At 34.7% G+C, this 13,460-nt stretch overlaps 1 protein-coding gene across 1 annotated transcript; it reads left to right on the forward strand.

The window, feature by feature from the left end:
* Positions 1–1,161: 1,161 nt before the first annotated feature.
* Positions 1,162–12,935, forward strand: LOC105391585. The gene is made up of 3 exons (XM_011563085.3): positions 1,162–1,625; positions 4,910–5,037; positions 12,753–12,935. The coding sequence occupies exons 1-3, from the start codon at positions 1,214–1,216 to the stop codon at positions 12,933–12,935; spliced, it is 723 nt and encodes a 240-aa protein (XP_011561387.1). The 5' UTR covers positions 1,162–1,213.
* Positions 12,936–13,460: the final 525 nt, after the last annotated feature.

Here is a 13,460-nt window from a genome sequence, read left to right on the forward strand (position 1 = left end):
TGCTTTTAGCCCACGGCATAATCCAACGGTATGGTCTCTTATAAGGTTTTACAATTTGCAATTATTTTGGTAACAAAACGTTTTCAGCATGTCAGTCAAACTATGTGGGTATTATTGGCTCGTTTTAACAAAAAATAAACTTTTGAAACATCTACTTATACTTAGGTCCTGTTTAACAATATTAGCTACACAATTATAGTTTTTCCTAGGATGAATAATAGGGTTGCACAATGCACATGAAATGGTTCGATTAGGTAGGTACTTATATAATAGAAAAGGTGCCTACATTTTCGTCTTATGTTTCCTCTGAGGAAATTGTTTGACTTGCAGTTCAACTCACCCCTGAGGGTATTCACAGTTGCCTGCGTACAATTTCTTTTTGCATAGTTTTCTGATATTTGAAAGTACAGTCAGCAGCAGATATACGTGTCAAGTACAAATGTGCCCATAATTTTAAGGGTTACTGACGATAGGCTTCGAGCAAAATACTTGATCAACACAGTTTGTTTGTATGTATGCATCGATCAATAATATTTCATTTATCTAACTTCTACCTATGAGTCAGATTGAAACCGTTTGCGCTGGGGTGGGTCATTATATTTTTTGTTGACATAACACTATTTATGTACGGAGGTACAATATATTTATGATCATGCAGATTACTACGTCTGATCGTATGCACATATACTAAAACTTGACATTCATACACGTATATCATTACACGGACAACGTAAAACGCACTGGAAAACATATCATTACATCGCAGTCATCGCACGGAACATTTACTCACCAACCAACTTTATCCACAACCAAATCTACGAAAAAGGTACATCTTTCACTACTTTCAGCATTTCACCTATCGCATTAGCAACAATAAACATTTAGATTCTTAGCCAATTGCGCGAGTTATCTAACAGCATCAGTACCATTAGCGGCGTAAAATTTCTTTACATGACAATTAAATTCGCCACAATCCATCCCTGGTCCGATCCCTTCCCTTGCCTAGCTCACGACCTACCACTACACTCACACCTTCGCCTATCCGCACACTCGCACACAAAGACGAGGCTAAGCACGCCGTACCCCCGATCTTGCATCTGTAACTCTTTTTGCAGTAACAACATAACGTATAAATACGGCGCGCGGCGGCTTATGCCTAAACAGTCTTTTTTTACCTCCCGACCTGAGTGCATCACTGTCAGGGTTCATCATCATGTTTGTAAAGGTCATCTGCCTGGCGCTGACAGTGGCGGCCGTCCAATCAGCGACGACGAAAGATGATTTCGGTTTTCGAAGTGTCATGAGGATTTACGAAGACTGCCAGCGGTCGGACGGCGTGTTTCCGTGTTTGAAGAAGAAGGCCATACTGTTCTTTGATAGGGCAGCTCGTATGGAGAATATACCTTTGGTAGATGGGATCGAAGTTGTGAAGACGTCGGAAGCTGAAGTGGGAGTGACCAGTGAGAAGGATTTGGAAGCGGCGCTGCCGAGGAATTACCAGGATAAGGATGGAGCCCTCACAGAGATGCTGTGGGACCGAGTGGCTGCCTTCGCCAACTCCAGGACCATTCAGCTGTCCCTGCCGAAGATCACCGGACAACAGCTAGGTCAAGGGGTCGAGGAAGGTAATGAACTGTTGCTTTTTTCTCTTTATTGGACCTTCCATATTCACTAACCTTAAGCATAACAGAATTAACATTTCCAGGTTGACCTCATTTGATAAGTTTAATGATGGCAACAGATTTCGTAGCAAGAAATTTTAGTCAGTTATACTAACATTATTTTATTGCACTAGTTATAAAGACAAAATTTCAGTATCTTATTGTCTTATTTTACTAATTTGAAAAATCAACCCTAAACTACCTACAAATATGAAATTATGATAACACTAATACTTATTAAAATCAAGACAATATAATATTATGTACCTATTCATTATAAAATATATAAAATCCATTTAATTAAAGTTAATCTTTGCATGAAAATCAGAAGATTATAAACTTTCAGGGCAAATCTTTATTACGCAAACATGAGATGGTTAAACTCATAAATATACAAGTAGTGACTTAATTAATTCCAACTTACATTACTTATCTTACTACAAACATTACCTACGTTTTCTAATTCTACGTCATTTTGGATACTTACGAAAAATACATGAGCTATGAAATACATTCAACTCTCATGCATTTAGAATGAATTGTTGGTACTTTATTATAATTACTCAAGCCTAAGGTAAAGCTTTTCTTCAATAACTATAATATTGCTTGTTCATAAACTCTTTCAATTCAAATTGATTTACGAATTATTTTGGCGACTTCATATTTACTATCATAGTGAACTTTATAGGTACCGCCATATGCACAGAAATTCTACAAATAAAATACAGAATAGAATACCACGTTTACTAAGTTCAAGCAATTTATCATGTCAACAATGACACCGTACATTTATCGTGCTCTCTTAAGCATAGATAACACAAGGAAACAACTTTGAAATCACACTCACACACACACACACATTTCAAATTATTTGAAGACTAGCATTATTATGCTAGTCTTCAAATAATTTGAAATGTGTGTGAATTAAACTTTGCAGAGTAGGGAATGATTAGGTACTTCATTTGTTTGTAAAATAATAAAAACTATCAAATTATCGATCGTATTGGTAAATCATTATTATCATCATCAGCCAACCAATGCTGGACCAAAATCTCTGCCTCATAAATCCATCATACTTAGTGAAATATTGTATTTTATATTATGTATGTAGGCTAGAGGTTGTCCCATGCTTACTAATATAACTAGGAAGATGTAGGTATTGCCCTGATAGGTAGGATATATAATTTATTTTTACCTAGCAACAACTGATCATGTCCTCAACTGCCCATAAACGTACCGATAAAGCTATTTATTACCAAAGCGAACCAATTTCAAGTAAACCTCAAAGTCATTACTTTTCACTGCAAAAAGCTGTATTGTGATCGATGAAATTACATAGCATTTCCCGTGACCAACCCGCCGCTTTATAGCAGTGTTATAGAACTTTTTAAATCGTTATAAACTTTCATACACACAATGTGTTTAAAAAAATCTCTAATTCCGCTGTCACATGGCTAGATGATCAAATTGCCCATTATTTTCAAATTTGGCGCTCATGATCTTTCTCGGTGTAAAATTGTATACAGTGTGAAAATTTATACTGCTTTTGCAGTTCAAACATCGCTCTTGGAACGTGCGTATTAAAGACTCTTCAAAATCAACAGTATAACGCTACACCTATTATGTTTGAATTTCACGGGATATTTTCATTCTTCTTCTTAATTTGCTTCTTGTGTTTATGTCTGATGCCAGCATTTGCTTTTGTTTGTGTCAACTTTAGCGTGACATTAAAATTCACCCTCTTGAAGACAATTAGGTATTTAATTTTACAAAACCATTAAAAAGTAATTGAATGAATGGGTATGTAAGCTTAAAAGCATTTTGACATTATCAGAATTACAAACTTCATGTCTAAAGTAATCATAATCAATTGCTCAATGCACTTAAAACATAAAGATTGATGACCTTTGACCTTTGAAAGAAAGTAGTAATGACAATGATCACATCAAAGTGAAATAAAACTTTGAAGATGTAACGATACAAAGCTTCAATAATATTAAAACAATTACTGTTCGTACGGATAAAGGTGAAAGTATTTCTGTTACTACAGATTGATTGCAATTAAACTTTTCATAGTCGATAATTTTAACAAATTGAACTTCGATCGTGAGAAGAAACCTTTTGCCTTTGAACTTTATGTTACCATAACATGTTATACGTAACTATCCCCTAAATATTGATGGCTTTATGGTTTTCATTTATAGTTTTCATACGCGTACAGCAATTTAATGAACTTAAAATCATAAAATCATTTATATTTAATAGAGTATATCAGACCTACTACAGCCAATACTACCAGTATTAGCTATAACTCAATCGATATTACCTACTAAAAATATAATTATATTTTTAAATCTTCAAGCTTGACTACACTATGCTATTTAAATTATACTCAAAGATGGCTTCTTTACAAAAATTTTACAGTCAAGATCATCATAACTATATGTTAAACATATAAGGTATTTGTAGAACACATCAGAGAAACCCATAAATCACAAATTTGCTCGCATCGCATCTCACAACACGATCGGAGCATCACAAATGACTCTAATATTTCTGAAGGCATAATAACATCCGGCATTACTTTTATGCGTTTTTTTGTAATCTTGAACTGCCTTATTTACTGACCACTAGTAGACAGTGAACTACTTTTATTTATTTACACGTATTCATACCTACATGAGCAGATTTAAAGGAAATTTAAGGAAAGTATACAAATGTGGACTTACCCCTAAATTCGTAAGAGTTGAATCGCTCATGGAGGTATGTGTAATAATATCTAATAATACCTAGAGTCCGGTCATTACTCAAAAAAATTAAAAGATATTAAGTAGTATGATGCCAACGTAATACTAATATAAAACTACGGTGGTAATAACCCAACAAATGTTAAAAACCCCCGAGATTCAACACTAAAAGTCGCATAACTTTTAAACGGCTACGCCGATTTTGATAAAATATGGCTAATAACACTGTTCAAACCACAGAAAAACTGCTCAGCCATTTGGGAACTACACTACAACAGACAGATACACACACACAGATACACAGACACGTTTAAATTAAACATCCCTCTTTTTAGTCGGAGGTAAAATGCACAGTATTGATGATACGTATTGGGGAACAAAACTACAAAAACCTGACCCCTCTGAGAAGCATTGTTACTATGAGAGGGGGGTCAGGTTCTCTGCTCCTGACCGTACTATTGTAACAACTTTAATGTAACCCGTTAAAACTGAAAATTTCAGGACGAGGCAAGATGAAGAAGATGATGGGGATGATGGCGATGGGGATGGCGATGAAGATGGCAGCAATGATCCCCCTGGCGATAGCCGCCCTGTTCGTGCTGGCAGGAAAAGCCCTGATTGTTGCTAAGGTATGAGTCATTTTGCGACATACAATTACTGTCAATTACCACAAAAAAACTTGAATATTGATTAAATAGTGGAAAGCTAAAGATCGCATCCAGTGGCATGCATGGGGAGAGGCCTACGTCCAGCACTGGACTGCTATAGGCTAATGAAGATGAGTGTTTAAAAAAATACAGATTTATCAGGTGTTTGACAAGGCTAAAAATCTGTTAAATACTGTCTAAGTTTTTGTGGTAAGGCCTCTAGGTTCTACACGATACTACACTCGTTAGCAATGAAACAGTTATACTTGCCGTTGGTTCCACTGGAACTTTGTCATTGCTCACGAGTATTTTTCAACTGTGCTTGATTTTCCGACGTTATTAATGTAAATGGAAAGAACGCTATAGGACCAAAAAAGTTGTGGTATCCAAAATATAGCCCCTATGACGGTTTTAGAGAAAATCTTAATTGGCGGCTGTGCGATTGATAATTATTCAATTAGCAAAAACTGTGATAGAGAAGAATTTAAATATTCAAAGCTCTTACGGTGTGTTAAAAAAACAATGGGTCTTTCTCTGCACCGCTGGTACATTTAATAGAACAACAATTAATATGAATCAAGTCTCCTATCTGGCGCCGTAACAATGGTTTCTACTTATTATAATAAAAATACCATCAGTTAATTATAGAAAATTAATTGGAGAGGCCTTGTTACCTTTTCCCATGCATAACATCTTTCACATTGTAATCGGTAAAGTTCACGTACAAAGATGCGTGAGAATTGTTTTATCGGGTTTTGAACTCAACACTATTCTGTGGGACTTTTGATTCGTGTTAAGATTTGTGCTCCAGATCTAGTGAACTAGCGGGTGAAAGCATTTTACTTTACGTCGTTGTTCCATTTCTTACGAATGTTTTGAAAGCCTAGGGGGCTAGGAGAATGTCGATGGCAAAATAGTTAGAGTTTATTATGATGACTGCATGCTTCTGTATACCTTTTATAATGGTCCTGGTTTTAGGGCCGTTAATTTAATTTGCTTAGTCCATGTTGTGTTACGACCATGTTTCAAAACGTATAGAAAGGCAGGTTTAATATTTAAACGAAGAAGATACTATGCATCTTTCACTCGTTAAGAACAAAGAATAGTTTATCTTAAAAGGAATGACAATTCATTTAAGCCTTTTCATTTTATTAGGCCTATTACAGGCTAACTACTTAACCATTTTCGGATGAGATGTTTGAATAGTTTCTTTTCAATCACTGTCTTGTTCTAAACAATAGATCAATGGGAAAATCTTTTCTATAAGTGTCAGATGAAAGCACGACAGAAGTGCAGGTGTTTGTACATATAAAGACAATAACTATTAAACAAGACAGTGGAAACCTGCAATCGATGTAAAAGGTTTTTTTTATTAAATTATTAAAGGTACTTAGGTATTAGGTAAAAAAAAACACATCAAATGGTAGTGAGAGTTTCTGAAAGTAGTATAAACTAAAATCTATTAAGATTGCCGATTGCGACCAAACACAAAAGTACCTCTATTTAGTATGCAGCATAATATGTTTAAATTTTTCAAGATCCTAGGTTCATTCAGTTTTCCCTATAAAACCCTCAGGCAAGTAAACAATGTAGTAAATACCTTGTGTTGGTACCAACACAGTTCTAACAGCAGATAATGACATAGCGCATCCAGCTACAAGACAAAACGTTCAGACTTGGATTATGAGTTGTGGTTTAGCGTAGCCAATAGCTGTAGAGTCCGCAAAGAAAAACATAAAGCAAGTTTTTCCAAGAAGTGTTTAATCATTAGGTAAAAAAAACTGAATAATCTTAATTAAAACAAAATACTTTCTACTACCTATCTACTCATTGTTACTAACACTTACTATGGACTATGCGGTCTGAAAATAAATATTTATTATTATTATACCTAAAAATATATATTTTTTATTAAAAATTAGCACTAAGTGGACTATTTGAGCTATAAATATTAGATATTAGTTAGACATCCTTGAGATATGTTAAGATACATTAAATCAAGGTTAGTTTATTAATGTGCAGTATGTGCACCTGCGAATAACGATATACCTACCTACTGTAGAATCCAGAAAATCTAAAACAATTCAATGTTTCTTTTATCCAACAAACACCTAACAATGTCTTTGTTGACGCTACTTACGATGCAGTATATCCAATTATATTTAGAAGCGCTAGAAGCGAGGTACGTTCCATTTTATATCTTGAGCCACTATAATATCATGACATCCTTATGGATTCCCTTTCACTAGCCATATAGGTAATCTATTTGTTCTTGGAATATGTTTCCTTATTTTGTCAAATTAACATAAGCTATTTGAGAGTTTTATTTCAAAAAGTGAAAAATTAAAAAAAATAAACACTATAATTTAATGAATTACGCATACCCAAATATTAACAAAGGCTTTTCCAATGTATTTTTATCCAAGCCCTTGGCTGGCAGCTACTAAAAACTTACATCATTTCGTCGCAATGACAAACGCGAGCCCAGTGGGCTTACCACCACCAAACATTAGCAATGAACAATCCTTAAGCAGCGTTGTAGTTACTTGTATGAATCTCACAGATGTTTGACAAGCAAGTGAGGCTGCACATGGATTGTCAATTGCTAATGTTTCCATGGTGGTACTGGTGATACTCGGTAGCATAATTATATGGTGTTTGTCACAGACAGACTAAGAAGAAATATTTATAATTCACCTAAATAATTATACTGTACAATATGATAAAACCACGATACAAAAACACAAAATAACTTATGCACGATGACATTGATATCAGAAAGACATTAATAACCCAGTGCTACAGAAACCTAAAACTGAAGAACTTGTGTGTTAATGTAACACATCCTACTCTTGTATGAATGATGAGTGCGCTCCCAATAAACAACTGATTGAACTTAATGCCCCTTCTGACACAGTTCACGATATGCAAAAAGCAAAACAATAATGGGAATCTAATCGCTCGGTTGTCACTTTGAAATCAAGCTATTGAGGATGTTATTACAACTTAGTGTGTATTTTCTTCCTATGAATATGAGGCAGCTAATTAGTTTCATGTTTTTTTTAATTCATGGTTGTTTTTTTTTCTTTTAGAACAATTAATTTTTAATGTCTTATTGTGTGATAGTGTCTTCTTGTTCTTTCATCGTTTGCTATAATTTTCTATAGATTGAAGTGACAGTATTGTTTTCTTTATTACTTACTTCGGTTGGCTCAGCGACCCAAAGTGAGTTTTGACCTCCGATATAAGAGCTTGCGTATTGCTTTCTAGTTTGATACAATAATTATGCCTGTTTATATTTCCCGTACATTAAATTTTAAAATACAGAAAATCAAAATAGACCTTGAACTTTAGTCTGATCCAGTATAATATCTCTGTGATAGACGTCATTACGTGCTTTCGAGATTTGAAAGAAAGCACGCATAGCCGTCCAATTACAAAGTCCATCTACTATAATTACATATGCTGGATCAAGAGGTCATATCATGGCAACCTATGTGATCTACCCGACATGATAGATCATGTCCATCAGATAATATGATTAGATGCTTTTCCACGTATAACTTTCGACTTTGCCCCACGTACGTGAAAATTTGCGTTTGTTTCATTGCCTGCATTTGATTTTGCATTGTTGAGCTTGATTTTTTCTTCGAGTTATTCAATGATGAAATGACCATCAAATGATGCACATTACTGACCGCAAATTGTGAGTACTCTCTTGACTTTTTCAATGTATTCATAAATTTTGACCAGTGAAAGTTGGATTTTTCACACTCTTACGCGGTTTGCACAAGCTACAAAAGGCATTGTACTGTGATGAACTTGACTTTGTTGATGACATGTAATGTGTGAGTTTTTTTGTGATTCGCAGCCTCTTGTAATACATTCTAATATGATGAGTGTGTGTCTGTTTAGTAATGAACGCATTATTACGGTACTATGAAAACGTCATTCGTCTTTCGCCATTGGTTTCTCATCTTTTTTTTTCTTTTACATCAATAAACATCGTTACCTATTGCTTTAAATTCTAAAACTGACATGAGTCAATGTCTCTCAAAAAGTTTCCTCATGTCTGGTAATCAAGTGTCATCAAAGCCGAGAAGAGGTCTTCCTTGGAAGTTGCCTTTATTTACTTTCTCCACTTTTGACCCTGAACGAAAGGCATTCTAGTCGTGACCTAAGCTAGCTTTCTAGGACTTGCTTGTACCTGCAAGGGCTCATTTATACAGCTATTATAGTAAGAAAGTCGACTTATACAGACAATTCAAATGTTGATATCACGTATACGTGTTTTGCATGAAATTGAAGGGTTTTGTGTGGGACTGTACGCTGTTTTGTGATATTCATTTGTATGTAGTTGTCATAGTATATAATGTAAAACAATATACATAAAGATCCACCAGCATCCAGTCCACTTGGAATAAGTATTTATGCATGATTTTCTCTGTGGGGGTGTAAGTACCTGCTCCTGTCTCTCTCGAGTGGAACCATTGTGCATATGACCAAGGCCTTAACTGCCTTCCTAAGCTTGGAGTCCAAGCCTTGAACCATTTCCCACCACTGCGGGTTGGTGGGTCCACATTATATAGATATGCAGGGTTCTTCACAATGTTTTCTTTCACCGTAAGAGTGATTTTATACATTTTACTCAAATTCCAATGAACTCATTGGTACCTACATGTCAGCGCCGGGATTTGAACCCGCATCTCTGGCGTGAGACGCGGGCGCTTACCCGACTGAGCTGCAATAAATACAGTAGGAGTTATGCCGAAAACATTTTATTGTAGCCCATGACATGCACTTTATTGCAGACAACAGCTATAGTGAAATGAAATTAAACTTCTTACGTACTGACTATTATGGAAACAATTATTTACATTATATTATTGACTGTCCGACACCGTTGAAACTAAAATCATAAAGAGCTCGGCTAGCTTTCTCATAATTAACAAACATTTCAGTTAAGATAATAGTATTCTCATTAAACTAAATTAAAATGTCAGTTTAATTTCTTAATAGCAGGCCTATTTCTTTCTAACTACTAAAACATGCTTATAAAAGTGTTGTCTCTAAAATCGTTTTCTACATTTATTACACACAACTGCTAATTTTATTGCGTGAAACTATAGTTCCATTAGTAATTTTAATATTCGCGTATTTAGAATAGACTGTCAGTACTCATTAAGTTTCTTTTTAATGTCAATGTTTGTCTAATTACAGATGACAGCTTGTTTGTTAAAAAACTGTTTATTTTTATTATTATAATTTATCCTAACTCATATAAATGCGAAAGTAACTGTGTCTGTCTGTTACTCTTTCACGCCAAAACTACTGAACGGATTTGAATGAAATTTGGTATACATATGGTCTAGCTAGCTAGACCCTAAGAAAGAACTAGAAGGCTACTTTTCTTATCCCGGAATGCCCACGGGAAAACTTTTTAAGGCGAAGCGAAGCTCGCGGGAACAGCTAGTACAGAATAAGTTCGTTATACAATATGAAACCGTAAAATATGACGTATTTTTTCTTCATAAAATAACCACATAAATAATATCGCATGTTAAAGACCTACTACTTACTACAGTCTTTTTGAAGACGAAAATGAACCGTTTGTTAATAGTAATAAGGTTTGAACAACTAAGTTTATTAACTGAATCCCTTATAAAACAAAAGGTTGCATTACATCGTTCCTTATTTAAATTCCCTTGACACGCTCCGTACTTACGCAATGCTAAGCCTTTCAGTGATGCCATTATAGGACCAAAATATAAAATTGAAGGGAAAAAAAGTTTTTTTTTTAAGTAAGTCATTACTTACTTTAATTAATTTCAAACACCGCAATGTCCATTTTCATAATTTTCATTCCGCTATCTTATTTTACTATTTTGTCCGTGATTTCCAATTTCTTCCAATAAAAATGTAATACACCTATTTCTATTCATCATTTTATGTATTACTAAAGGCGTTATGGTTTTTTAAAATAGTAGACTGATTTTTTATAATGTTGATTACATAACAGCCTAAAAATAAACTAGCTATAGTTTATTTTTATAAATAGCTAGGCACGAAGTATAAAATACATAGGTAACATAGGTAAATACCTACCCACTATTACATATTATATTATATTAGTTTAAGCTATTTTTTGGACACTTTTCTCCTCGACACTGGCAACCCAAATGATACAATACACGCAGTTACAATTTAGCATTCGCGCGCACGAACAGAGTGTTAGAAAATAAGTTAAAAAAACAGTACCTATCTAAAAAAACATATTTTTTTCAAAGTCGGTTTTTTTGTGCTATAAATGTGGTGTGTTTATTTCGTAGTCGTCTCAAGTAAATCTCGTGCGGCTGCTGTTTCATCCACAGGCGCTCTAGATTTCCTTCTGATGACTATGGAATTCCAACTTAGACAAGTAATTTCAATAACAAATGGCGAGATCTGAGAAAATACTTCTACGGATCGAATTCAGTAATACAGAATAGTCTCTTACAATCTGCGGACCTCAGGTTATGGTCGATCCGTCATCGTCGTACAAACTTTTAAAACCTACCTACGCTATAATGAATAATGCAAAGTTTTTATAAAATATCGACCAATGGATGTAATGTTTTCATAGAGCTTAATTTAAATTTTGTGACATTGTGAAATAACATTATTAAAAAATAATATTTGACCTTTATTTGAATCACTTGCATATTCATTATTGCTACTATAGGGACATGCACTGTGTGTGATTGTTTTATATCACTCTTAAAAATACATAATAATATGACGTTAATGATAATGAAGCAATGTATTGAGTATATAATCATTGTTAACTTTTGCTATTGCTTTCAATTATTTAAGAGAACGGTATTCTTCCTTATTTTACAGTAAAATTTATAGACTTGACTGCCATTCGCAATTGAAGCAAGTCTCTATCGCATTCCTATTTGTAATATTGTGCAGGATTCATGTTAAAATGTATCATGTTAATGAATGATACCTAAATTAAAAAAATATAAAAATACCTGCAAATCCAATTTTACGATCGAAAGAAAGCAAATACGGATCGTAAAAGAAGCAGACTAGTTGTTGATGCATTTGCATAACCTGTTTCTTGCGACCTTGCCTCAGTAGAAATTACATAATTCAGTGGAAACCTGACCTCGCGTAACATTGAACTGTAGGTATATCGTATGATTTTTTAGATAAGATTGTTGGAAAAAAATACTCTATCAATGAATGCTCGCATCTTATCCCTTCGGGGGAAAGCACAGGTGCATTTAAGTGTTAGTTCAAATATTTTTAATTCATACATTAATTGTGGTGATTTTTAACTAGGTTTGTAGATAATAATAACAATTTTACGAAAATATTATGATCTCTCTACACAGAAAATAACACGTGACCAATGTATTTTTCATCGAAAACCGTTAAAACGAACAAACATAATTCGAAAAACACTCTTTGGTTGCCAATACTTTTTTGAAACCCTGCACCTCATTCCCTTACTGACGCATCATTTTAAACATTCTTACCAATATTCTTCTTCTGCCTATATCAATCCAGTACTGGACGTAGGCCTCTCCCAAAGTATGCAACTTGATGCGATCTAAAGTAAGAAATTCCAACCAACCTCCACCACCTTGGCCTCCTCAAAATTTGATACAATCTAAGGAAACTCTAACAAAACCCTTTCTCAATTCCAGATTGCCCTTCTCCTCTCTGGCATCATCGCCCTGAAGAAGATCCTTGGCATGAAGAGCGGCGGCGGCGGCGGCGGCCACGAGAGCCACGGCTGGTCATCCGGAGGCAGCAGCGGGGGCTGGGACCGAAGGGCCTTGAACGACGTCGGTAGCGACATGGCTTACGCGGCTTATAAGAAGTCTTAAGCCCGTAACTAGCAGATGAATCGGTGGTACATAATGTGAATGTTTTGTTTTTTTTTTACCAAGCTTTAGCCTCCTTTATCGGTAGCTATGGTGAACTAATGACAGAATCTGGATTTTGTTAGGAAAAGAAATTGGAAACTGTTTTGTTTAATTTTGTATTTTCTCTGTCACTTAAGAAAGGTTTGGCCTATTTCCTATTTCACTTTTGGTAATCTTATAATAAACATTTAATTAAAGCCTTTATATTAGATACGTCGATCAGACCATAGCCATCAGGTAAAAATAGCTTACTTCTTTTACGAGGGTGAGGTTTTCACAGTTTTTTTTGTGACTGGGTTGCATAGTTCGTGATGATAGCGCGACTTACAATTTTTATGATCGAAGTATCTGATGTATGAAAATAGTTTAGTCTATCTTTGTCTATAACGTATAGGATAACAGAGATTGAGCAATTTTTTTTTATTATTTTGTAGTCCATATTCATAAAGCATGCAAGTTTGTCAAACTTAGTTACTCAAAGATTTC

Source organism: Plutella xylostella, chromosome 26 (assembly GCF_932276165.1).
Source record: "Plutella xylostella chromosome 26, ilPluXylo3.1, whole genome shotgun sequence".
NCBI classification, from domain to species: domain Eukaryota; kingdom Metazoa; phylum Arthropoda; class Insecta; order Lepidoptera; family Plutellidae; genus Plutella; species Plutella xylostella.